This window comes from Delphinapterus leucas, chromosome 19 (genome assembly GCF_059928025.1).
Source record: "Delphinapterus leucas isolate spDelLeu-1000000601 "Yukka" chromosome 19, BTC_Dleu_Yukka2, whole genome shotgun sequence".
NCBI lineage: Eukaryota > Metazoa > Chordata > Mammalia > Artiodactyla > Monodontidae > Delphinapterus > Delphinapterus leucas.
In genome coordinates this window covers 69,301,704-69,326,846 of record NC_143147.1, presented here as the reverse complement: position 1 = coordinate 69,326,846, position 25,143 = coordinate 69,301,704, and the positions used below count along the sequence as shown (strand labels likewise).

The following is a 25,143-nucleotide window of genomic DNA, read 5'->3' as shown; positions in this document are numbered from 1 at the left end:
GTTAACATGCGGGATATGAAAATCAGTTTTCTGAAGCTTTAAACAGGTGAAATTAAGAAGATTAAGTTTATTGGGATTGAATATAAAATTCCATGCTTTGGTTCAGAAAATCATCCGCAGAAAGTATGCGGTGGGGGAGACGTTAGGTTGTCTAGGCTGGGGGGGCCGCGACAAGCAAGACAGGAAGAACCCCCTGGGGCGATGGATCCTGGAGGGTAAAAGGTACGGCCTCCTTCTATTGTTTTCCCATCAGGTCGTATGAGGAGTCAGTCAGTTCTGGTCGCCACATTTTAAGTAGGGCGCTGACAAACTCAAACATGTTCAAAGCAGAGTTTCCAGAACACGGGAACGTTTGGGTCTAGGTCAGAGGGAATATATCAAGGAATAAGGGTGTTTTGCCAAGAGAAGACGAGACTGAGGAGGGTTGCATATCTATCTTTAACTCCAAGGTCTGGAACAGAGGAGATTTTATGATTGCTTTGTGTAATAACAGTCGTGATAGCCACCAGTCAGGAGGTCATAACGCTGAGCCGGGTACCGTTTCCACCTGCTTTAGGTGACTTCAGCCACCTCCCGTCCTCACAGTCATCTTGCGAGGCAGTGCCATTGTTCATTGTTCCATCTCCAGTTGTAGAAACTGAGCACCTCCAGTTAAGTCACTGGCCAGAGGTGCCGCACGGTTAATAGGTGATGAGAGCAGACGTGAACGTGAGCCATGCTCTTAACCTCACTCTGACGGACCCCCAGGGGGCTCCAGGGGGCAGAAATTGAGCCTCTGCGTGTGGAACATTTTGGGTTATTTCGAGGTGGTTCTTTCCTAAAGAATTATTCAGATGTGCAGTGGTTCGTCTCGTAACAAAGTAAGTTGCCCACCTGAGCGTGTTGAGGTGACTGCCCGAACGCTGCGGGTGGATGTCCCTCCCAGATCCGCGTTCTGTGACCTGTGCCTTCGTTGATTCGCCCCCAGCCTCCCGCCTGGCCCCGTGTGCCTCTTGACAGCCGTAGGCGTCTCTAACTTACTTACACACCTGTCCATACCTGCCTTCTCTACCTGCCACTCAAGTGTGAGGGTGACAGCTTTTCTGTTGTCTTGTCTTTGCTTAGGAATCTACAAATCTTAAATGCTACGGGTATAGCGTTTCACCTTGGAAGGGGATTTACATGCCGTTCAACAGGCCCTTGCTTCTCAAACCGGGGTAGGCGGCCCCTGGGGCAGCGCGTGAGCGCTGGGGTGCAGGGGCCTGATGCCTGTTTCCTGGAGTGTTGGGTTCACTTGATGACTTTGTGGGAAAGCAAAGTGGTTTTACTATTGAGGTAACATTCATATTAAAACAAACATAGACTTTTCCTGTTTTGTAAAATGCAAAATTCTCATGAATTTTTAAGATAAAATAGGACATTTCAAAGAAACTTCCAGTTTGCAGAGGCTGCTTCAGGCTATGCCCTCAGATCCCCCAGGGGGATCTTATTCATTCTCACTGCTGTGAGGGGTGCTTTGGTGGAAAAGTTTTAGAAGCACTTATCCGGTCCAGTCCTCACATTTTATAATGAGGGAACTCGCATCCAGGGGAAATGAATGACTGGTGCGCTCTGGGCCTCAATTTCCTTATTCAGCGCAATCTGTGAGCCACTCCCGTTTAGAAAGCATCGTGCCAGGAACTGTAATGCAGTGAAAAAAGCAGAGTGGTATTTTAAAATATTTTAGCCAAAATGCAGGCATAAAGCGTGCAGATGTGGAGAGAAAAACATCAAACACATGGGATAAACACTCACACCAATATCCTGTAAAGGCCAAGCTTTCCTCAAGGCTTCCTGTTTCTTTCCTGTATAACCCATTGGAACAAAGAGACAATTCTAATTGTCTTTTCACAAACCTCATTCAAGTGGGAAACAAACAACAAAGCAGGCATGCTAGGATTTCCTGAACTAGGGAGATTTTTTTTGGCAGTCCCATCATATCATTCTTTAATCTTATATTTTATATCTTCTCTTTTCACTACAAAGCCTTTAAAGGGAAATGTAGTTCAACAGATAAACAAGTGGTCAAATTCTCCAGAAAGAATAAATACTTATCGTTGATGATGATAAAAAAACACTGAAGGGCCAAATCCTTACACATTGCCATTATTTGAAACAAAACATTTTACTAGCAAAGGCAAGTCAGAAATTATACAAGGTAAGCACCTGGGAAATTTTAAGAGCAGTTGAGATATTTAAAAAGCAGATAGCATGCAATTCCCAGTTTTTTCTCTGTAAGTATTTTAGTTTTTAGTTATCTAGATTTTTTAGGTAATATAGCCTGAAGACATGGACCTCTTTTAAATTAGACCATTCAGTCTTCACTGGGAAAGGACATAGCAGAAAGCAAGAGAGAGGAGACAGACAGGGTACTGGCTCCCGGCGCACGCGTGGCGGCTGGCCTGGGAGGACAGGCCGAGGCCTCAGCTGTAAGGGGAAGGCTGGACACGGCACAGAAGTCTGTCGATCTGCAGCGGGAGAACGAGGACGTTCTTATTCCTGAGGGTTTTCTCTGTGAAACAAGAGGGAAGATCATTTGCTGACACTGAAGGAATCACGTGGACAGGAGAGCCGACGGAAGTGGGGATTGTTTGCAATTATTTTGGTGATGGCGTGACTGATCAGACTAGAACAACTTGGTAAAATTTCTTTTTGGTATTGAGGTCCCGGATGAGGTTGAGGTTGATGACCACGAATCTGTGAGTCTCCCTAAAATTTCTTCAAAGTGGATTTTCACATGATTTATTCATTTCTGCACCTGGTTCACCTCTGTTCCTCGCTTTGCCTTATTCTTCTTGCTCACCGTATCACACTCTTTTTAAAAGTCTTTTTTTGCTTGGCTTTCCTTTTTCAGTTTGTAATCGTTTTTGAGCCTCAACTACAGTCATTGGACTCCTCGGTGGTGATCAAGACAAATTCAATCCCCGATCCAATGACGCACTAAGTCTTTCAAATTCTTTCTTTCCATAACTGCCTGATCCAGGGCGTGCAGCCGTGCTACAGGGCACAGATGGGTCTTACAGGCAGCAGGCAGAGCCAGGTTCCTGGTGTCTTAGGGCCCAGAATGAGAGATCCAGACTATGAAGCTACAGAGCCTGTAGTCCAGGCCAAGTTTTGGGAGCCTGGGTTCATAGAATGTGCAGTGATACTTGGTGAAAAGTACTTAAGGCAGGGCCTTTTCTTCCTTTTTCTTTTTTTCTTTTTCTCGGCTTGAATCTTTTCACATCTAGGTTCAAACAAATGCACCTTTACCTAGAGTGGGAATGAAAAGGGCAAAGATGAACATAGTTTTTTTCAGTGACTGTAATATGAAGCATAGATGATTTGTTTTAGGGATACTTCATTTTAAAAAATGTTTCCTAGACAGTGATATGGCTACGCGATGATCCCACTCTCCAGGTACCTTAAAAATCTAAGGTCAAATCACGTCTTTGCAATCGTTCATCACTTAATTCATGTTTACTGAGCAACTACTTTGTGCTAAACACTGTTCTGGGCACTTAGGATGTGGGTGAACACAGGAGAGTCTGTACTTATGGTGGAGGAGACAACGGTCCCCCAGCCTTAGGATATACTGTTCCGTAAGGTCATGGTCACTGCCGTGGTCAAGCAGGACAATGTGTCTGTGAGTGAAGGGCTATTTTATAGAAGGTGTCATTTCGTCTAAGACGTTATTTTAGAGAAGGTCATCAGTGAAGGACTTTAAAGAAGTGATATTTGAATTAAAACCTGAATGAAGTGAAGGAGGAAACCTTACAGAACCTGAGATGAGGAAAGGAGATTTCAGGCACAGGGAACGGGCAGGGACGTGGCTGGAATGGAGTGCGCAGGGGTGGGGCAGATCCTATCAAGCCCTGTCGACTGTGGTGGGAGCTTGGATTTTGTTCTGCGAGTGGCGGGAAGCCACTGGAGCATTTGAGCAAGCTCTGGTTTGTGTTTAGAAAGCTTCCTCTCGCGGCTTTGTGGAGCGCCGATTGTACAGGAGGTGGCAGAGGACGCAGGGAGGATGGTTGGGAGGCGGCTGGAGTCTGATAGTCAGAGGCTGATGAGAGGTGACCGGGGCGGGGCAGTGCAGGGCGGGGGGGTCAACCTTGGGCTCTGCTCTGCAGGCAGGACTTGTGGATGAAAGGGAAATGGAGTGTGAAGAAAAGAGGGGACTCAGATATGACTCCAGCTTCCCCACTGAGCCACCAGGCGAATGGTGGTGACAGACACTGACACGCAGGAGAGAAAAGAAAGGAAGTGCCAGGACTGAGCCCAGGGACGCAGTGACAACTAGACATGGGGACGAGATGGAGGAAAAATAGCAAAAACGCCTGAGAGGGAGCAGCTGGTGGGTAGAAGGAAAAACCAAGGAGGTGTGACTTCCCGTGCGCCGCGCGCAGCCAGTGTTTCAGGAAGGAGGACGTGAGTAACCTGTTGTTCAGGTGTCGCCGAGACGGGAAGTTAGATGGAGACTGACAGCTGACCACTGGGTTTGGCAAGAAGGTCTTTACCACCTTGACAAGTCCATTTTCAGTAGAACGTGGGAACAAAACCCAAGTGATGTGGGCGGGGAGAGAACACGGTGTTAGCAGCCCGTGGAGGGACTTTGAAAGAAAGGGGAGCGGAGAAGTGGGGTGGCCTCTGGAGGGTTATGGAGGGTCAGGGGAAGGATGCAGCGAAAACATCGTGTTGATGAGCATGATCCAGTGGAGAGGATGATGCTCATGAGGCAGAGAGCGACGGGGTCACTGTGAGAGGGGCGTGCTTAATTTGGCGAGAGCAGACGGTCCAGCGCACAGAAGGAAGGATTCCCTGGGCCACAGGGCCAGCCAGGCGTTCAAGTCAGAGGAGGGCAGAGACTGTGCAGGTGGCAAGTCAGTTTGGTGATAAGGTAGATGAAGCCGCTCTCTTCTGACAGCAGGAGTCCCTCGGTCCCCACATCCACGGATGCTCAAGCCCCTCAGATAAAATGGCGTAGTCTTTGCGTGTCACCTACGCACATCCTGCTGTACGCTTTACATCATCTCTAGATGACTTATAATACCTCATGCAGTGTAAGCACTATGTCAGTAGCTGCTGAAACGCTGCAAATTCAAGTTTTGCTTCTTGGAACCTCCTGGAATTTTTTCTTCGGTCCTCGGTTGGTTGAATCTGCGGAGGGCCAGCTCACCTTTTAGTTTTTGATTTTTGCTCCCGAATGCCACTCATTCCACGCAAAATGTTGAATAATTATGCTGCATTGTAGGCAGTGTGAGGACAGTAGGAAGACAATACAGCCTTCGTCCATATGTTGGAGGAGTTTATAACCTGATTGGTCTGTTTGTCCTTCTAAATTTTATACTAACTGGGAAACTCTGATGGTTTTTATTTTTCATATTCAACAGCAGGGATCTACTAGATTAAGACGAACTGAATGTATTTCAGATAAACAGACATAAGGTAAAATAAAGTAAAATTAAAATACACAGTTAAGACACGCGTTTTTCAAAAGTGTTGAACTCTGCCTAAGGGGGTATATTCTTAGTTATCTCAATTTCATTGGCTTGAGTAAACGATCATTAAACCACGAAGAAAAATCTTGAAACATTCGGCTCTCTGGCCCCTTCCTGGGTTTTAATTGAGGTCCGCCAGGTACAGACACAGAAAACAGTAGCGAAAACAGTAGCGAATTGTTCAGAAAGTTGTAAACGCTGCAGGTGGTTACTGTCACTCACCACCTACAGGTGGGGGGCAAGTATTTTGAAGTGTTACCTGGGAAAGAAAACTGCCGAGAATAGGACTTGCTTCCTGCCCGGGCAGCACGGATGGGCTGATCTCTGCTGGGCCTTCCTCCTTCGTGATCTTTGCTGGGGCCCTCCAGCCTCCAGCCTCCAGCGCTCAGCGCATCCCAAGCTTGGGGCTCCGGCAGGCGTTTGTCCCCGGCTGTACAGGTTGACCCTGGAGGAAAAGGAGTGAAGAAGCAGTACGGGCCGGCAGAGCCTCGCTGGGTCTCCCGTAGTGGTTAGCACACTCCTATGAAACTTCCAAATGAAGAGAATTTGTGCGCTAAGCTGAATTGCTGATTGACAGACTTCGTGGATGGCTCATTTCGTCGTAGCAAATGCCTAATCCTGGAGCCACAAGGCTCTCCATAGGTGACAATTCTATTTCTGTTCTTGACACACTGCTGACTTTTTACTGTTTCTTTTGGTGCCTGTTTCTATTAACATGTTCAGAAAGTCAGACCATATTGTAGTATTTTCTGTGCTAAAATGTTTTTTTCCTCTGACTCCAAAGGCTTGGAGTCTTTATCGGTCATGAAATGTAACGTCCAATAGCACATTTTATATCATATAACTGCAATTTAAAAAGAAAAGATTTGAACATCTTTTAGTAAAGAATCAGTGTAGTGAAACGGCGCTATCTTTACGGTAGACTCTGCCTCACTGGACCTAGATTTCTGGAGCTCTAGAGAATTCGGTAACTTATTTTGACATTTCAAATGTGCTGTTTTGCAAATGCAAATGGAAAATTGCTCAGAGACGTAGCCTGATGATAAGCCCTCTATCTCATTACATGGAAAAACACAGGGTGTGATACACTTGTCTTTTAGTGAGGATCTTAATGAGTCTTATCAACGACACAAAAGTAGTACTGAATTTCACAACCAAGAAGCAAAAATTTTCACAGGGATCCCTTGAGTAGGAAGTGGGATGATGTGGGAGTGTCACCTGGCAAGCCCTACAGAAAATCCTCGACTTTCAATGGCTAGCACTTTATATCAAAGTGCCTTTTGAACTGTTATTAGTCTAACGTATGTAATTATTGACAAGTTTGAGCTGACATTCATCGCTTTTTTTAAGTATGTAGCATGTTAACGAAGCTCGTGATTTTACTAGGTAGTGGGCTTCTCTACTACTCCAGCCACGTTGATCCGAGGTGGAGATGGCAGAACTGCCTTGGCATAGTGCTGAGGACGAGGTCGAAGCCTTAGGAGAATGAGAATATTAGAGTAATTTGTTACTTGAGGCCAGACACCCTCCACCCAGGGAGGGCCTAGGAGGTGCTGAAGAAGGCATGGAGATGGGCCCCTGATTCCACTGAGCGGCTCCGTTCTGGCTTCCACCGTGTGCCGGGCCCACCGTAGGCACTGCTGCGCTGGAGCCGGGTGGCCAACTTTCAGTGGGCTGCTGGGGGTCTGCCAGTGGGGCCCTGAACATCAGATGGGTGGTAGGAGTGACCGCTGCAGTGGGCAGCATGGCAGGAGTGGCCACCGAGGTGTCTTGCCCTGCAGGGGTCTGTGGCGATAGTGAATAAAGCACGGAGTTCTGAGGATAAGACAGAGACCAACGGGAGTGATACTTGTACAATGATCAAGAAAGAAAGTCAAGAGCTGGCAAGTGAACTTTAGACAGTTCTCCACTTCAATGGAAAATCATGGTTCAAGTTTCCAGATTTAAGTTCACAGTTCACAGACCCAGAATCCGTGTGCTTGAAGGGAGACCATGTCTCTTGATAAAGCGTCTTGCAACGTGACAAGTTAATATTCCTCCCAAAGGGAGCTGTAGCCATTTGACATGGTAAATGCATACGATGAAGGACGCAAAAATTCTAGCAAAATCTTATCTTCCAGAAATGACTGTTGTTCATCTTAGATGGTTATCATCCCAGACACTTTTATGAGATAGTAGAAGGATAGATAGGTATAGAGACAAAAGCAGTTTTTAAAAAATGGGACCATGCTATGTTTGTCACTTTTACTAAAACATTTAATTTTATGTGAAATCAGTTAAAGAAGCAGGGGAAACTGAAGGAATTTCTGAAGTTTAGAAAATTGTTTATCGTACAAGAAATGATTTCTTAGAAAGTTAAGAAATAAAGATTACAAATACATTGAGATTAGAGGCATTTTTGAATTTTATGGTTCAGTTTTTACTCCCTGTTATGAAAAGATAAAAGTAACGTGCTTCCACTTCCACCCACCCCTACCTTTCTTCTGTCAGTTATAGTATTATTTATACATTGTTGATTTTTGTAACATTTATATTCTGTTCCATAACCATGCTTCTCACAGTCATATAGTTAGCTTTTTAAGTTTAAATCGATTATATGTACACCACCAGAACTTTTTTTCATATCTGAGTCCTTTATTTTGATTCATCTGTTGACTGCTGAGATTTCATCAAGTCATTTTTCCCAGAAGGGCATGTAGCTGTCGTATCCACTGTGTTTCTGCCTGCTTGAGAGTCACCACTTGTTCCCTTGTTTTGAAGGATAGTTTGGCTGGGCATGAAAGTCTCTGCTCCTCCTTTCTCTCCCTGAAGCTTGCACACATTGACCCACTGCCTTTTGGCCCAAAGGTTGCTCTTAACACAGCTTTGTCAGTCATCTCTTGGTTGCCTAAATTTCGTCCTCAAGTATTTTTTTTTCAAGAGTGGTTTAGGTTCTATAATCTTTGAGTTTTTCCATGTTTGAATTTAGTTATAGTATTCTTGAGCCGTTCTTTTACTCAGTCTAAATCAGTTTTTCTTGGTATACAGTTTGCTTTTTTGATATAGGCATTTAACTCTTCATTCATTTCAGGGAAGTCTTATGATAATGTACCTGTGTACACACGGATTTTCTTTCTTTCTTTTTTTTTTTTTTTGGCTGCACTGCGCGGCACATGGGGTCTTAGTTCCCTGATGAGGGGTCGAACCCGTGTCCCCTGCATTGGAAGCGCAGAGTCTTAACTGCTGGACCACCAGGGAATTTCCCACACACGGATTTTCTTTTTCCACTTTCTCTCTATATTATCTTTTCTTTGTGTCCTTCATGGACCTTTACTGTGATTATCTCCAGTCTTTTGACTATATCAGTGGTTACATTTTTAGCCCTGTTTATTCAGCTCGTTTCTAATTTAGAATTTATTTTGTGATGCAGTTATTTGATCCTTAGTTAATTCTGTTGTTTTATCTTCTTGTCTTTGAGTTCTTCTTTCATTGCACTCATGTTCTCACTAAGTTCTCCTATCACTCTAGTTGTTTCTGATTTTTAAGGTATGTTTTCCTCCCGTCCAGAATGGTGGGGCTTGCAGAATATAGATTTTGTCATCTGGTTACATTTGAGGTTATTTCAGTTAATATTTTTGTACTGCAATTCCTCCTTTTTTATGTGTTGGGTGCATTCTATTACGTCTTTAATTTACTCCTCTGGTTTTGGAATTTCTGACCTTGAGGAGTATTACTGGGATGTGTTGATCTATATACTGTGTACGGAGAAGTAATGACTTCAAAAAATAAGATTATCAAAGCGTGTTCAGGCCATATTTGCTAGCACTAATTCTGCTGTAAAACAGTTAGGAGAACTTAGCGTGTGTATTCCAAGGCCCTCAGGGACTTGGCTGTCTAGCACCCGCATCTTGTTGTCTCAGGGCCTGGGTGTGCTCCTACCCCAGGACACATGCGTGGAGCTTCAGGCGGAGGGAGGAGGCCATCGACGTATGTGGCAGGATACGGTCTGGGAGGAGGGCTGTGCCTTCAGGGATCTCAGAACCTCAAGGTCAGAGTGTGTTGGGATGGCATAGTGGGTGGGGCAGGGCCCTTATTCATCTCCTGTTGGATAATTTCGTGTGAGTCAACCTAGTAGCTTCTAGGCAATAAAGCCATTTTCTCACGCAGGCCCCAACCAGCAGGCTATCAAGTCCAGCATCACAAAGGCTGGCAGGTGCTCCCAGGCACTTGCACGTGAGGCCTAATTACTCCCCTTGTCCTGGGAGACATGCCAGTCTGCTTTCTCACCCGTCGAGTGGCATTACAAGCATAGTTACCTGGCCCACAGCTCCATGCTTTTGGATTAGGGAGCTTAAAGCCTTCCCTTCTGCGTTACAGGGAGCTTTTTACCTAGCCTTACTTAAGAATTCCTTGGTGATGGGGCCTCCTCTTCCCCCTGGAGCATAGATTATGGGCTCTGGACCACCTTGACTTAGAGACCCCACTGACCACTTCATCATTCACCCTTGCAGATGCCGTCTGCTTTCCCATCCTCCACACTCTCCATGACGTACCACCTCCTGGTAACCACGAGCTCCATTGCACATTATTGTGGTCAACTAAAATTATCTAGTAGCTCAAGGTAAAGGGGATACGCTACTTCCTGTTTGCTGTTGAGAAGCACCCACATGTAAAGGACATTTATCTACCTGGAAGGGGCTAGGTTGAACTTTAACACAGATCCACCTTGATGACGGCATTGAATATGGTTATGAATGTCATCATCAAGATGTTCCCAGAACGTGAGGGTTTTTCTCCTGGGCTCTACCATTAATCCGGAGAGGGCACCCCTGCCTGAAATTGCTAACAGTGAGGAAACCTAGGCAAAGACTAGAAGGGGCTTGTAACCTCTAGAAGTTGGCCAGACAGCATTGGATCGAGCAGACAGGGCTGAACGATTTCATTTGAAAAGGCTCTGGCAACCTTGAGATTTGTTCATTAACCAGCATCACTGAGCAACAGACCCTGACAAAACAGCGAACTATTTTAATAGTTTAACTTATGAACATCTGTCTTTAGGCTTCAAATGCCATTATCTCTATTTCACTTGATCTTGACTTTTTAAAATGAATGAACGGAAAGCAGGGTCACTGGTCCAAGTGTCAGAACTCCTCAGATGACTCAGAGTCTCTGTGGAAGGGTGTTGGTTCTGGAGCCTAGACCCAGGCAGCGCTGTTACTAACGATCTCACAGCCAGTCCTGGTCTTGTGTCTTTTCTTGGGGGAAAACTTCTGTAATTCTTCTGCCTTAATTATAGGTCAATCGGTTACTTTTCCTTAGAGTATTGTAAAATATTTTGCTTTCTGTCAATTTAAAATCACACCATTCTCCCAGTTTTTTTGAGGCTTTTGAGAATCAGATCTCAGTAGAACTTTTTACCTCTTTCTGTTTCCTTTCAGTGTGGTACATGTTTAAATGTTTTACTAAAATTTATAATTTCATTATTATAATGCTTGATAGTATAACACTAAGTGGAAATAATAATGTGTCCAAGACTGTTCTAAAAATATCCTAACTCAGTAATTCATATACTTGGCTGCCTGAAAATGATGCAGTAATGTCAATAAAATTTTAAATTCTCTTTTTTGTTGGGATTAACATTGTAGTTGTGTGAATCACAGAGAAAACCATGCACATTTATTTTAAGTAATCATAGAAAACTTTTCTACTTGGCATAGTATATAAAGAGAAAATTTATATGCATTTTTTCTGTATATTGCCTATAGTAGAATAATAGGCAAGAAAGATCCCTAAATTTTAAACAGACATAAATTCACTAGAATGCGTCTTTGTTCTCAGATGCAAAATAAAATTTTCCATGTTATTTTCTGTACTGTCTTGTTCCGATAAGTGTGTATATTCCACAGTTAGTACACTTTCCTTTCTTCTAAATAGCATAGTAAGTTTATGAGCGGTTAGGAGTTTATTGTTGATTTTCCCACCCTCAAAGAAAAATCACAGTAAGAAAACATTTTGAAACGTACATTTAAAAACAATTTTAGTCTTTGTTCTGATTCTTAATTTGCAATTAGAGGATGAGAGTTTTAAATCTCCAGAGAAAATAACTTCTGAAATGTGGTGCAGCATGCATGCCTGGAGAAATGAATGCTATAGCTTTAAGATAAGGTAGTCTGGTGATTCATTGCACGAAACAAGATCGATTTGGAGCAGGCTCCTACTGTTAGCTTTTTTGAAGATGGATTCTCACGCCGAAAATAACACAACGTATTCTAGATAACAGCAGTTTTTCCCCTTGAAATCCACCAAAACTGAAGAAAAATCCAAGTGACTGTTCTTAGCAGCTGTGTGGCCTGGAGTTCACTGGGGAAGCTGGCTTCCTGCAGTCCCTATTCATCACCTGCTTCAAAGACAGCCTGGCTGGCTATAGTGTGCAGGCCAGGTAGGGTGCCATTGTGCACAGCCTGGGAGGATTAGTATCAAAGCTGCGGCAACCAGGCCCTCGGTCTCGGGCTGCCATTCAGTCTAGCAGGGAGAGGCTAAGACTGGCCAAGGTCACAGTCTCCAGTGTGGAGTGGACTGGGAAAGGATCCTGAGAATAGAATGCTTTTTATGAAATCATGGCGCAAGCCTGCAGCACAGCAGGTGCCCCTCTGGAACACATAACATCTGTTTATGTTGGTATACCGTAGCTGACAACGAGATAATAGAGCTTTGAAATTTATCATTTTATTTTTAGAAAGACAACTGTATATACAATAATCCAGATGCGTATTTAGCTTCGATCTTTTATTTGAAAACCATAAAGAAAACTGACCGATTTAATTGCTGCTTTGTACGTTGTATATATTTCAGCAAAAAGCAAAGCGTACTGACTATTAACCATTTATAACCATTGCTGGTCAGTAATACCCAAATTCTTGGGGAGGAAATACCTAGCATTCGACATAATTTTTTTCAATGTTTCAGGCATTTGTGTCAACAGATTGCAGAAGGATTTACTGAATATGCCCAACTGTCTTGAATATTAGGAGGTTTAGATAAAATCCACCCCCCCCCCAAATGAGAGTATTTTAAGGGTGAGGTAATAATGACGCAAAAAATAAAATTTTCAACTTGGGCAAATTAGAGAAAAATTAAGCTGGCCATGAGTTGTCATGACGACAAGGATGTTCTGTTGATGAACTGTCCTCATTGTCCAATCAGATAGTAGAGCTGAAGCTGGAGCATGAACAGGAGAAGACGCACCTATTACAGCAGCATAACGCAGAGAAGGATAGCCTAGTCCGAGACCATGAACGGGAAATTGGAGACCTGGAGAAACAGCTTCACACTGCCAATATGGAGCACGAAAATCAAATCCAAGAGTTCAGGAAACGAGATTCACAGGTAATTATCAATAATATTTGATACAACGGGGATCTATTTTTAAAAAGTCATCAGCGTTTCATGTTTTCTTATTATTCTTGTTGATGCACGCTGTTTGATCATTTGCAAAACTGACAAATAAATGTGATTTTTTTGTTTTCTCCCCACCCCCTCTTTTGGGGGATGAATAAAGCTTTAACTACAGAAACCACAGGTAGCCAGATTAAAAATCCCATGGCACGCTATAACTTGGCCCCTTTTTTATAATCTTGTCTCAGTTCCTTTCATGATGGATTTTTTTTTAAGGTATCTGCCCCTTACCCCTCCCCTCAGCCTTAGCAAATCCCTAGGAAATATATCAGCCTCACTCCTTGCTTTTTGTTTTAATCTCTGTAGGTAATCAAGCAGCTGTTTTAATATTTGCTTTTCCTTCCTAGTGTTGCTTTTTTTCTTTGGACTCTATATTTGATTAGGTTACTGAGATGATAACTGATAAAGAGAAGGGCTACCCCCCATGAGCACGCCACGCCTCCTGCCTCACCCCTGCAGTCCCTGCTGGAGGCCATTTGCAGAATAACCCCCAGCTGTGGCAGCATTTGACTCTTCAAACTTAGGGATGGAATGTGCACTGTCAGCATGGAAAATTACCTTATAAATTTCAGATGGAAAAAAATCTTACCGGGTGTGTTTCTTTGTGGTACAATACATTCTTTACGGTATATATAATCAAAGGCCTTTAGTGTATCCTCTTGAGGAGGTTGCTGTGAAATTTTATTAAAGAAAAATTGAAGAGCAATTGATAACAGTAAAAAGATAATTTTCTTTTCTAATAAAACCATACCATCTACTAGGTCTAAATACCTCTCTCCCATTGAAATCTAGCCGTATTATCCACACCACACATGAGCTTCTTCCTGGTTATCCTTCCTCCCCAAATAACATAGATTTTAAACAGCGAAATAGACCTTCTGTTTGTTATAATATGTGTTTAAGCAATTTCATAATTATCTAAACATAAAAGTACTGCTGATTAAATAGATGTTATGTCTTGAGTGGAAGGCGGGAGACGGTAAGGCAAAGAATAGGGCTATTGGTCATCTTCATTTGACCTTGGGTTGTGTTTTACCTTCGGATAAAGATGGAGGCACAGGCTTTTTTGTCAGTCACATGCATTTCTAGGAAAATTATTTAAATTTGTTTTATGGGGGTTTGTTAATTAAAGAGGTAGTCATTGTGGTAGCCCTAGTACCAGAATAGTCAGGTGGTTCCTGTGAAATCAACGTGTGTTATATTTTTGCCACCGACCTCATTAGAGCCTTTATAAAATATATTCTGATCTTTTAATTGTTAGTCATACAATTTGTTAAGAATATTTTCACACTTACATTCATTCTCCTTCGAAGATGATGTTAAGCCTTACCATTGTCTTCTTTGAGAAGATATTTGGGTTCTGAATCAGTGTAGGATCTGTTTGCATGGTAAAACTGAATAATCGATACAGTTAAATACATTAATTTATACAACTTCTAACTATTTTCGTGGTGATGTAGAAAGCTGACACAAACAGAGGCCAAATTTAGAGGAAATCTTTGTGACTTTGCATATGTCGTATCTGCCATATATAGGGTGCGGTTCATCCAATGATAACAAAAGGGAAATTTTAGAATTATTACATATAATTAAGCCACAGGGAGAGTATAATGAAGTTATTAATTGAATTTCTTCTAATTGAAGTATTAATCTGACCTCTTCAAATGCTGTAGCATACGATTATATTTCTGAGATTTTCTGTCTTTCTTGGAACAATTGGAATTGCTGTCCCGGGAATGCTAGTAGGCATTGGAAACTTAGGCTAAATGCATTCTTGATCAAAATGAAAATGATTTTCTGCAGAAGCTGTGCTAAGTTGTTTTTAGAGAACATAGTTTTAAAAAACTCTTATCAGTAAGTTATATTTTAAAAAATCTTATCCTGTATACCAAAATGCTGACAACTTGTATTTATTTTTGGCTATTTATGGGGGCTATTAATTCACAGTTTCCTCAGGTAAGTCCTAAATTTTCCAAATATATCTCTTCATGATTGTGGTCTAAATAGTCTAATGCAGAATACCTTTTAGGTTCTGAATTCCATTCACAAATTTCAGAAAAAACAAAGTGACATATTTTTTTAAAAATAGAAGAGCCTTTTTAAAAAAATCACTGTTTTGTGGTTTGATGCAGAACAAACACAAGTATCTTAAATACTGGATTGTGTAATGTTTTATTTGAGTTCCAGGGAGACATTTGATATTCAATTCATGCCCGGCTGCTCCCATTTAGCAATGGAGGCCATTTTGTAAGAAAGGACTAGGTGGAATATTTAAGCAAAAGAGGACAGTGAAATATCTATTCTGGGGGCTGTGGCTTTGTTCGCTGCTTTTCTTCTGTCAGATTCTTGATTGCAAGCAATATACTAAAAATCTACTTTTGGCTTCTTTCAACTATGTAATATGTTGTATGCTAATAAAACCATTGTTATAAAGTATAGTCACCTACCTTAAGGTGAATCATATCAACTGGGAGCTCCCTTTTGGTGAATATGCTATATAATTATTACAGGTGCGTTGTTATTCAAGTAATTTTTGTTTTATAGAGAAACAATAAGATACAGTAATACAACTAAGGACAGTTAACCGTTTCTCTCTTTTTATTTGGTGCATTTAGCTAATTATTCTATGCATACATTATATTTTTGCCATAATTCCTTGATTTTCAAGGATGGGAGAGTTTATGTTGTGATACTTACATTTGCTAAAATGCACATTAAATTTTCCTACCTTCATATAAGATGTTCAGTCTGCTGTGTACCTGAGGTCATAATGTTTAAGGAAAAGCACCCAGATCAGTAGGTTTGGAAATTCGCAACCTCATTATCAGATATTTCTCATTTGCCAGATCCCTCTTATTGAAGTTATTTTGGAGAACGATTTGCTTGATTCCATCATGTTTTTTAACATAAAGGACATTTATAGTTTTGTTGTGATCATCTTAGGAAAGCTTCTTCCAACATGGTAGTCCTCGTATAATTCTTGTTTTGCTTTTGAACTGCAATGTAGTGAAAGAATTTCTGCAGTTTATCCCCTCGAACTTGAAGAAACACAGAACGTAGATTCCTTGATCCCTTGGTTGCGCTTTTAGGACCCTGAACCACTCAGAGGTTGCTTGATCTTTGATGTTTGCTGCTGAACTGAATGGTGTGTGTGAGCCCTTGTAGAGACTGCTCTAGAGGACCTCTGTGATTCACCCCAGAGGTGGTGTCCCCATGTCGGGACAGCTCTCTCTCTCTGTGAGCCCTTGTAGAGACTGCTCTAGAGGACCTCTGTGATTCACCCCAGAGGTGGTGTCCCCATGTCGGGACAGCTCTCTCTCTCTGTGAGCCCTTGTAGAGACTGCTCTAGAGGACCTCTGTGATTCACCCCAGAGGTGAGAGGGGAGCCGCAGCAGCCACTGTGAACCACCATCTGTAGAGTGGAGGGTCTTCAGCGACATCTGAAAATTCTTTTAACTGGGGATTTGTATATAGTGAGGTGGGTCTTGCCTAATGCTGGCATCTTGATGCCTGTCTTGATTCCCTAAACTGAGAATCATGATTCTCATATGAACAGTTTTGCACAATAAAGACAGATCATCTGGATTTTGCCATACTGACTGACAGTAAGAGGCTACATCGATCGCCGATTCTAAAATGTGGGATTTTTAGAGCCCCTCTTCTTTCTCTCTTACACTCAAAAAAAAGTTTTCCAAAAAAGATGTTTATGATAGGACAGTTTTAAAAATTATATCTTGATAACATTATCTTCCATGAATTTGGGAATCTGGGCACAAGATAAAATGTCCATTTATAAACTGGGTGTGTACATGTGTGCAGTGGATTAAGTATGGGTTATTATTCTTCAAAGATTACTCGAAGGGTGAATTTAACGATATGTATGTTCTGAACACTATTGTTGAACCTATACATGGTCTTTGGGCTTTGGGGTGGCTAGTACTTTTTCTGTTGAAAACGTTTGATTTTAATTTCTTTATATTCCAAGCATTTTCAAAAAGGATTTGAGGCAGCATTTTATGATAAACACATACAGATGCAATATAACTGAAAATGGTAATTCAGCAATAAATGATATTAACCGCATCAGAAAATCCATACTTTTAAAGAAAATGCTCCAGTTAAATACAACTTTTAGCTCTGAGCTTGCCTAGAAGCCACAGTGAAGAGTGAAACATGATGAATTGTGTAATTCTAAATATCTAATGTAAGAAATCATACCAGTTCATTTTTTTTCTAACGCTCAATTCTGAGAGAAATATACAACATGGGGCTTAATGTAAAAGGCGCTGACCAGTATAATTGATGATTTTCTCTATATGTTAAAACATTTGGGAATAAAATCCAGTGGGAGAACCTAAGATTCTTTAAGTACTTTCACAAAATGTAATTAGCAAGTTTATTTTAATGTGCCAAATTTTCATTTTAATTTATGGGTAATGCCATTATCCTCAACATCAAAAAATGCAGTTGCTTTGGGAGATCCAATTTAGTGGATATTATGAATCAAAAGAAAGCATATTTTAAGTCATAAGCCTACATTTCTGTATTATCACCATATGACTCTTCCAGAAATGCTTAGAAAACATCTTTAGATCAGAAGTGCTTTAAAAGTTAACGCCCTAAACCCTCTTGCACGGTTGGTGGGACTGTAAATTGATACAGCCACCATGGAGAACAGTATGGAGGTTTCTTAAAAAACTAAAAATAGAATTACCATATGACCCAGCACTCCCACTACTGGGCATATACCCTGAGAAAACCATGATTCAAAAAGAGTCATGTACCACAATGTTCATTGCAGCACTATTTGCAATAGCCAGGACATGGAAGCAACCTAAGTGTCCATTGACAGATGAATGGATAAAGAAGATGTGGCACATATATACAATGGAATATTACTCAGCCATAAAAAGAAACAAAATTGAGTTACTTGTCGTGAGCTAGATGGACCTAGAGTCTGCCCTACAGAGTGAAGTAAGTCAGAAAGAGAAAAACAAATACCGTATGCTAACACACATATATGGAATCTACAAAAAAAAAAAAAAAAAGGTTCTGAAGAACGTAGGGGCAGGGCAGGAACAAAGACGCAGACGTAGAGAATGGACTTGAGGACATGGAGAGCGGGAAAGGTAACCTGGGACGAAGTGAGAGTGGCATGGACATATATACACTACCAAATGTAAAATAGATAGCTAGTGGGAAGCAGCCGCATAGCACAGGGAGATCAGCTAGGTGCTTTGTGACCACCTAGAGGGGTGGGATAGGGAGGGTGGGAGGGAGACGCAAGATGGAGGGGATATGGGGATATATGTATTCGTGTAGCTGATTCACTTTGTGATACAGCAGAAACTAACACAACAATGTAAAGCAGTTATACTCCAAAAAAGATGTTTAAAAAAAAAAAAAAGATAACCCAAGAACTTTCGGTGTTTGTTTAAAATACAAATAGAGGTTTTTCCCAACTAAGCCATTTTTAAAAGACTGTGGGGGAAATATTCTTTTTCTGATATGAAAAACATAGGTTATTCCGAATTTTCCAAATAGGACAAAAATCCTTATATTCTGAATAGATGCGTTGATGCAGAGATCTCACTTTATTAGTATCCAATGGTGATGTAATAGAATTACATATGAACTAATAACATATTTGCATTAATATATTATTGTATATATTACTGTGTAGAAGAATACTATTTCTTAGATACTTAATTATGAGAAAATAGAGAAAGATGCCCTTTCAAGTAAAGTCTACATTTTTGGTAGGTCACCAGCTTTCTTTCTCCATAATAATTCTAAAATTCTGTGATTATTTTCATCTTAAAAGCACAAAAGTAGCCTATATCTACCTATAATTAAACTATTATAAATAATTCAACTTGGTCCTCATTGTGGAAAAAATTATATTAAGTTTAATAAACAAAAACAGGCTGAGACGAGGAAATTGATTTCTCTAAGAATGATCCATTTATCGAAGTATTATACAATATATCTTTAGTCCTGTGCATATTTTTAAAATGTGGCAGTTACCATGGAAACCACATTCTATGGCATGTGGTCCACTTTTAGATAAAGAACATTCCTTTTCAAGACAAGCCTTCCAAATAATAACATATAAAGTATTCCATTTGCAATAACAACTTCATATCAATCAATAATGATTGCTTTAAAAATCTGTCCTATGTTCTCATTATACTTAATGGATTTTTAAAGAAATATTTAAATTGTTTTGAAGAACATTAAGTTGTTCTTAATGATTAAATGCTGAGGATATTTACAATGGAGGGTATAATGTGATCACTCTGCAGTGGTGAAAACCGGGAGACTGCAAGGGAACACAAGTCTGTGTACACAGCGTGTTCCGACAGATAAGAAGCCTTTAGTCACATCGAGTGTCTGAATATCCAGCAATAATGTTGTCAGATTAAGTCATCACGAGAGATGACTGCATCCAATTATTTTCATTTGACACATAAAGAACCTGTGGTTCCAAGGTCATTATCTTGCCCAAGGTCACAGAACTAGCAAACCAGGGCTTCTTAATTCAGTGCTCTTTATCTCACAGCCTCTTCCAAGAAAGGTTTTAGATTTTTGGAGACACTTGGACATGGCAAAAAAGGAAGAGGGCTGTGTGAATCTCTGCCGGGCATGGGAGAGAGACACTGCTACCTTTGTTCCCATGCTGAGATTCTCATCTCAATTTGCATTTCTTTCATTGAGTTGGTGTACTTGACGGTGCTGCTGGTTGTAACTGAACTGGGCTGCTCCAGTCCGGTTTGAGTCAGCAGTGCCTCTGGAGCAGTCCTGAATTTCTCTGCTCGGCCCCTTCCATCGCATCACCTCATCCAGCCCTTCCAGTCCCCCATAAGGATTAAGTTTCCTATTTGGAAACGGTTTTGACCTTCTTGCCTGGGTCAGAAAATGACTTGTATGTATTTCCACTTTATCAGTGAGGAAGGATTCTGAAAGTGCAGCAAGTTGCCCAAGGTGACATAACTCGTAGTGCAGCTGGCGCTCGGGACCACTTCCCTTGCCCATTCGCCTGCTTATGGAGGAGCTCGTTGTCTCTGAATTTCATTTATTCTGCATAAACTCCATTCCATTTTCATTTTGTATTCTTAATACGTTGCTAGATTTAAACACTGATACCCATACCTCAGGCTCTATAAATCCAAATCAGGTCTTAGCCAGTAGTTTCAGTCTCTCCCCAAAGTGACAGCCATGGCTATGTCTCTATTCTGAAACCAACTAAACTCTGAAGAGATATGCATTTCTTAATATTTTATTTGGAATAGAATTCCTTCCCACAAATTTTAGAATTTGTAGAATGGAAAAATGAATGTGCTTTTGAATTGGGTTCACTTTTGGTTTTCACATTATTACTGAAATAAGAAGATATGTCCAGAGTAAGAATCCAGTAAGCTTTTAGGTCAGTGGGACCTACCAATCTTTATAAAATATTGCTTAGGAATTTGCTTTTAGTATTGGCGAAATATGGTTTGTTGTGAATGGTTTACTATAGATGAACGTCTGTTATATTCACATACTAATTTGGAATATTACATATGATCCATTCCTTTTAACGGAGTGTCTTTTTAAAGCTCAAAGACTTCAATGTTGGCATTTTTTTCCGTAAAGGGATCCTTGTAAGAATCCTATCACACGGCAACAGCTGGTCAAAACCTCCTAGAAATGAGGTCTAGGTGGTTTAGTAAGTTCAAACCTGGAGACTTTCTTGACAGAAATACAAAGAACAATTAGAAAAACAAATTATGTTGATGCAGTTTGAGCTGAGTTCTAGAGTAATTTTGGTCAAAATGAAAAACCTTCAGAAGAGTTTTCTTTTACACAAAATACTCCAGCAGTAAATCACTGTTCCACATGAGGGATGTCATTCCCGTTGACATACGGAAAAACGCCTTCGTTTAGCCCTTTGCCCTTAGCGTTTTGCCCTTCCTTCTCCTTGCCTCTACCTTAAATGAAATTACTGAGGAAGTTGGCAGAACTTACCTGGGAGGAAATATGGGACGAATAGCTCTTCTTCCTCGATGTCTTGGAAAAGTCGTTTTTGGGTTTCTGATTCAGTTCCCTAAGAGACGTCCCTGATGTCTTCATTTGTATATTTGAGGTAATTTTTTGGGACCGAGAGGTTGAAGACAGAGTGCAAAAAATGATTGGCAAAATGATGATATCATCAAATGTTCAAAGAGCTGGCAAATTGAAGCTCATTAAACTGTCATTTTGTCTTTGGTTCAGGACTAATTGGAATCACGCCTAGTTGCAGGATACGAAAGATATTTAACACCTGAACATTTTCCATGAGAAAAGTCACAGAAATTTCTGTTGGGGAGACCTTGAACTCCTGTTTGAGGAGGAGAGCAAGGCATTACATGAAAATAATTGTCTATTTTCAAGCTACTTTAATATTTGTGTAGAGAAAACCTTGGAAAATACTGTCGCTAGAAGGAAACTTTTGGATAATAAAAAGTGGCCTCATTGAGACCTAGTTGGTGGATCATTGTGGAACTTGAGATAATATTTTTCCATTGAAACAAATATTAAAATTTAGTGAAAGTTATTTTTCTTCACTTGTTTTAACAATTAATTTAAATTGTTACGTGACCTCTCAAGTACTTTTGGGTATTTGTATACTGAGAGGTTGGGGAAAGATCACAAGAAATCATAAAGAAACAGTACACAATTAGACTTGCAGGGTTTGAAAATGTGTGTTATTTTTCCTGTTCATTTGGATTTGTTTTGCTCGGGTATGAAGTCAAAGCCTGAAAGTAGTAGTAATATTTGAGAATGAGCTAATGGTGTCCTCAGATACCATCAGAAGTTTGCTGAAGTTTGTGGCCTGGACCTGGGGTCTCTTTCCTTGTTAGCGGGGGCAGTTGCAATGCAGCAGTGCTCTCGGTGTGTGTGTGTGTGTGTGTGTGTGTGTGTGTGTGTGTGTGTGTGTGTGCGTGCGTGCTTGCGCACGCATGGGTGTGTTTGTGTCCCAGTGACATTATCGCTCTGTGGTATAGAGGAGCTTTCAGTGAACATGCAGCAATGGTCCAGCCAGGCCTAGCATCTTAAAACGAGGGAATTTTCCAGTAAGGACTTGAAAGTTGTAGGTCTTTAAAAAGGTTAAGATTAAACTGGTGATTCATTCACCTTAAGTTTACTCCTTAAGTCAGTCTTTATTAATGAAACAAACCCCAGATCGCTAGGGTCAAGTGGGACCTTATTTATTTCGTTATTTGCAAAGATGTCATTTAACGTACAAAGTGCATGTGTTTACCAAATGTTTCCTGAAAAGCTAATTTTTGTAATGTAAATGTTATCCACACTTGTTGGGCAAATTTTACAATAGCCCCAGATAAAATGATGCTGGCATGTGCAACAGGAGAAGTAGAGTGTGAGGGTGGAAAACTTTTGGTTCTTTATTTATTCAAAAATTGCTTCCAAGGCTGTTGTTAGACAAAAGCCCTGAGTTCGAGAGGTGCCGTGTGTCCCCGGCCCCTGTAAAGCCTGTGTGACTGTGCTGGTTCAGGTTTTGAGAGCCGTGGAGGTGTAGGACATGCAGCAAACATCACAATCTATTGCCATAAAGTCGGTGTTTCTTAAAAAAATTCAATTCAGAGATAGGAATAGCAGAGTAAATCTTCTTAGAAAAATCATAATTATTGTTGACTGTTCCGATTGCTCTTTGAAGTCTCATTGTTCCATATCGATATTGACAAAATGGAACTCTGTGACTTGAACACTTTTATAATTGTGACTCTTTGGATAATGTATAAATCAAATTTATTTCCACATATGTTTTCCTATCTGTCAGAATTAGGCCGAATTATGTATATGGAATTTGCTTATGACACAGCCTTCCTTCAACTTGATTCATTTACTCAATAAAGATACTTTGAGTGCAGTTCTGTGCCAGGCCCTGGTTATGGGGGTATACACCTTCAGGAGGTGGCTTTCACATGAATGTTGCCCCAGGTTGTGTAGGGAATGGTCTCTCTGGCCCTAAGAGGATTCCTTTCAGGGTTACAGGAAAGAACAAGATAGATGAGTCCTCTGCTCTAAAGGAACTTACACTTGAATGGGGGAAGACAGATGACAACACAGATCACCACTTAACAAGGAGAGCATTGCGTGACAGTCCCTGTTAGGCGCAGAGCTGTGGTACTGTGCCCGGTGACTGTTCGCCGGCCGTCAGCGAGGCCGCTCCAGGGGGAGCTGTCTAAGCTGACGGAAGAGAAGAGGAAGTCTGTGTGTCAGGAGCAGAGCAGGTGCAGGAAGGGCCGGGCCTCTGAGGAGCTGGGTTTGACTCTGCATGCGATTGGAAGACAAGGAGAGGCTTCTGAGCAGGAAGGTGACGTGGTCTGACTCACGCTTCTAAAAGGCCACTGAGGCTCTGCGGACAGTCCTGGGTGTCTGTGTGATGTGTGCATTTGTCGGTAGGACTTGCTGATGGGTAAGCTGTGGGGAGTGAGGCAAAGAGGACTTCTGTAGAGTTAGGGTTTGAGCAGCTATAGTTAGACGATGGTGCCAGCTATGAGGGCAGTTAGGAGGGAATGAAAACAAAGTTCTGCTGTTGCCGAGTTAAGTTCGAGCCTCACGTTAAATATCCAGATGGAGGTGCGTCAGACAGGGAGCTGGAGATGCAGGTTGAGACTCCAGAAATACGAATTTGGACATCATTGGCATACAGGTGATAAGTAATGTATGGGCCTAGATGCAGTGATCAATTTCCTTCGAATATGAAAACAAAGGTGCTGGTTCATGACCAGTCTCGACCACTTACTGGCTTTATAAACCTGAGTAACCAGTTTCATATCTCTGATCGTTGTTTTCCACATCTGTGATATTCAGTCGTTCATTCAGTGGTGCCCTCTGCTGAGCTCCCGCTGCGTGTCAGGCACCATAGTCAGCCTTGGAATATTCCAAACGGAGTGATTCCTGCCCTCCAGCTCAAATAGTCTATGGAGAAGCAGGCATTTGTGCATCTGTCATGATAGGAAGGCAGTATGGTTCCTTCCAACAGCTGGGGGCAAAGAATACCTTCCTTTCACATAGACGGAGGGTGCGTCTTAGGACACATCCAGGCTGCATAGAGCAGAGACACAGTAACACCCCTGGTCAGAAGGACAGCCTGCCCTGGCCCACAGGTCCCCATGGGGGCACCCTTTTGCTGATGGTGCCGCCTGATCCATGTGATGATTTAATCGGGCCCTTTAGGATGCCTAGCTCCCCTTTCTTTGGGGTGGAGGGAGGTCGGTACCCTCCTGGCTGCTTTCTACTCTCTGGAAACTTTGCCTACATGCCCGCCTTGCCCACCTTGTGTGTAAGGAACTAGTAACAGTACCAGCGTGGAAATGGGCAGTTATATCTCGGGGCCTCCTCTAGCAGACCCAGCCTTTAGGCCTTCTAGAGTTACACACGTGTGTATAGCAAAGTGCAATGAAGTGAGGAAGGTGCCTTGATCCCAGGTAAAGAAGAGACGGAGTTATGGAGTGTGGGGAGATAGGGTCTGGGGAGGGGATCAGAAAAGGTTGATACCATATGCATTGAGGTTTTTCTAGTGAATAGAAATTTGCTATGCAAATTAGAATAGGAAAAGCATTCTGAACAGTAGCAGCATGATCAGTACCTGCAAAATACTTTACACCGTGTTGGGAAGTCAGGAGCGGCTCTCCTTGAACACTGGTCTCCAGTTTGGGGTTTATACTGTCTACCTGTACTGCCATTTCTGTGTCTTCCATTTCCTTACCTCAGTGTCCTACCTGCAACACTTGTTACCCCTTCTGGTAATTATTTAGAACAGTGTTCTCCCAAGTAGGGCTCATGAGGATATAGGAAGAAAGAAAAGAACTTCCATTTATGTGTATTTGTATTTCATCTATTTTGTGTAAGTTTTTGTAATGTGCAGAATGTATTAATATTGTAGTGTTACAGATCTACACATATACATGCTAGGTTGCATGCTTCGGTTTTTTATGATAGGCGTGTCCAGTGCAAAGTGGAGAGATCATAACTGTCGACAATCAGAAGTCACTGGAGAGTTGAAGCAGAGGACTAAGAGTCGTAAGGCAGTGAGGTTGGAGGCTGGGTGGCTCGTTGGGAGTCATCCTAGTGACAGGTGATGAGGGACTTAGCCAAGGCTTTGGCGACAGGAAAGCTGATGTGGCAGAGAGGGAGGGAGAGGAGGCTGGAGCTGTGGTCCATGTGC

At 41.7% G+C, this 25,143-nt stretch overlaps 1 protein-coding gene across 17 annotated transcripts in view; it reads left to right on the top strand.

Moving 5' to 3' along the window:
* Window positions 1-25,143, top strand: part of CEP112 (centrosomal protein 112) — a 413,480-nt gene that overhangs the window by 193,662 nt on the left and 194,675 nt on the right. For 16 of the 17 annotated variants that reach the window (XR_016389081.1, XM_089901741.1, XM_022589836.3 and 13 more), the window contains one exon: window positions 12,678-12,860. The exons of the other annotated variant lie outside the window; for it this stretch is intronic. Coding sequence is in view for 15 of the 16 variants with exons in the window: in XM_089901741.1 (XP_089757867.1) it covers window positions 12,678-12,860 (183 nt within the window). In the remaining variant the exon portion in view is untranslated. The remainder of the gene's footprint in view (window positions 1-12,677; window positions 12,861-25,143) is intronic. 17 annotated transcript variants of the gene reach the window in all.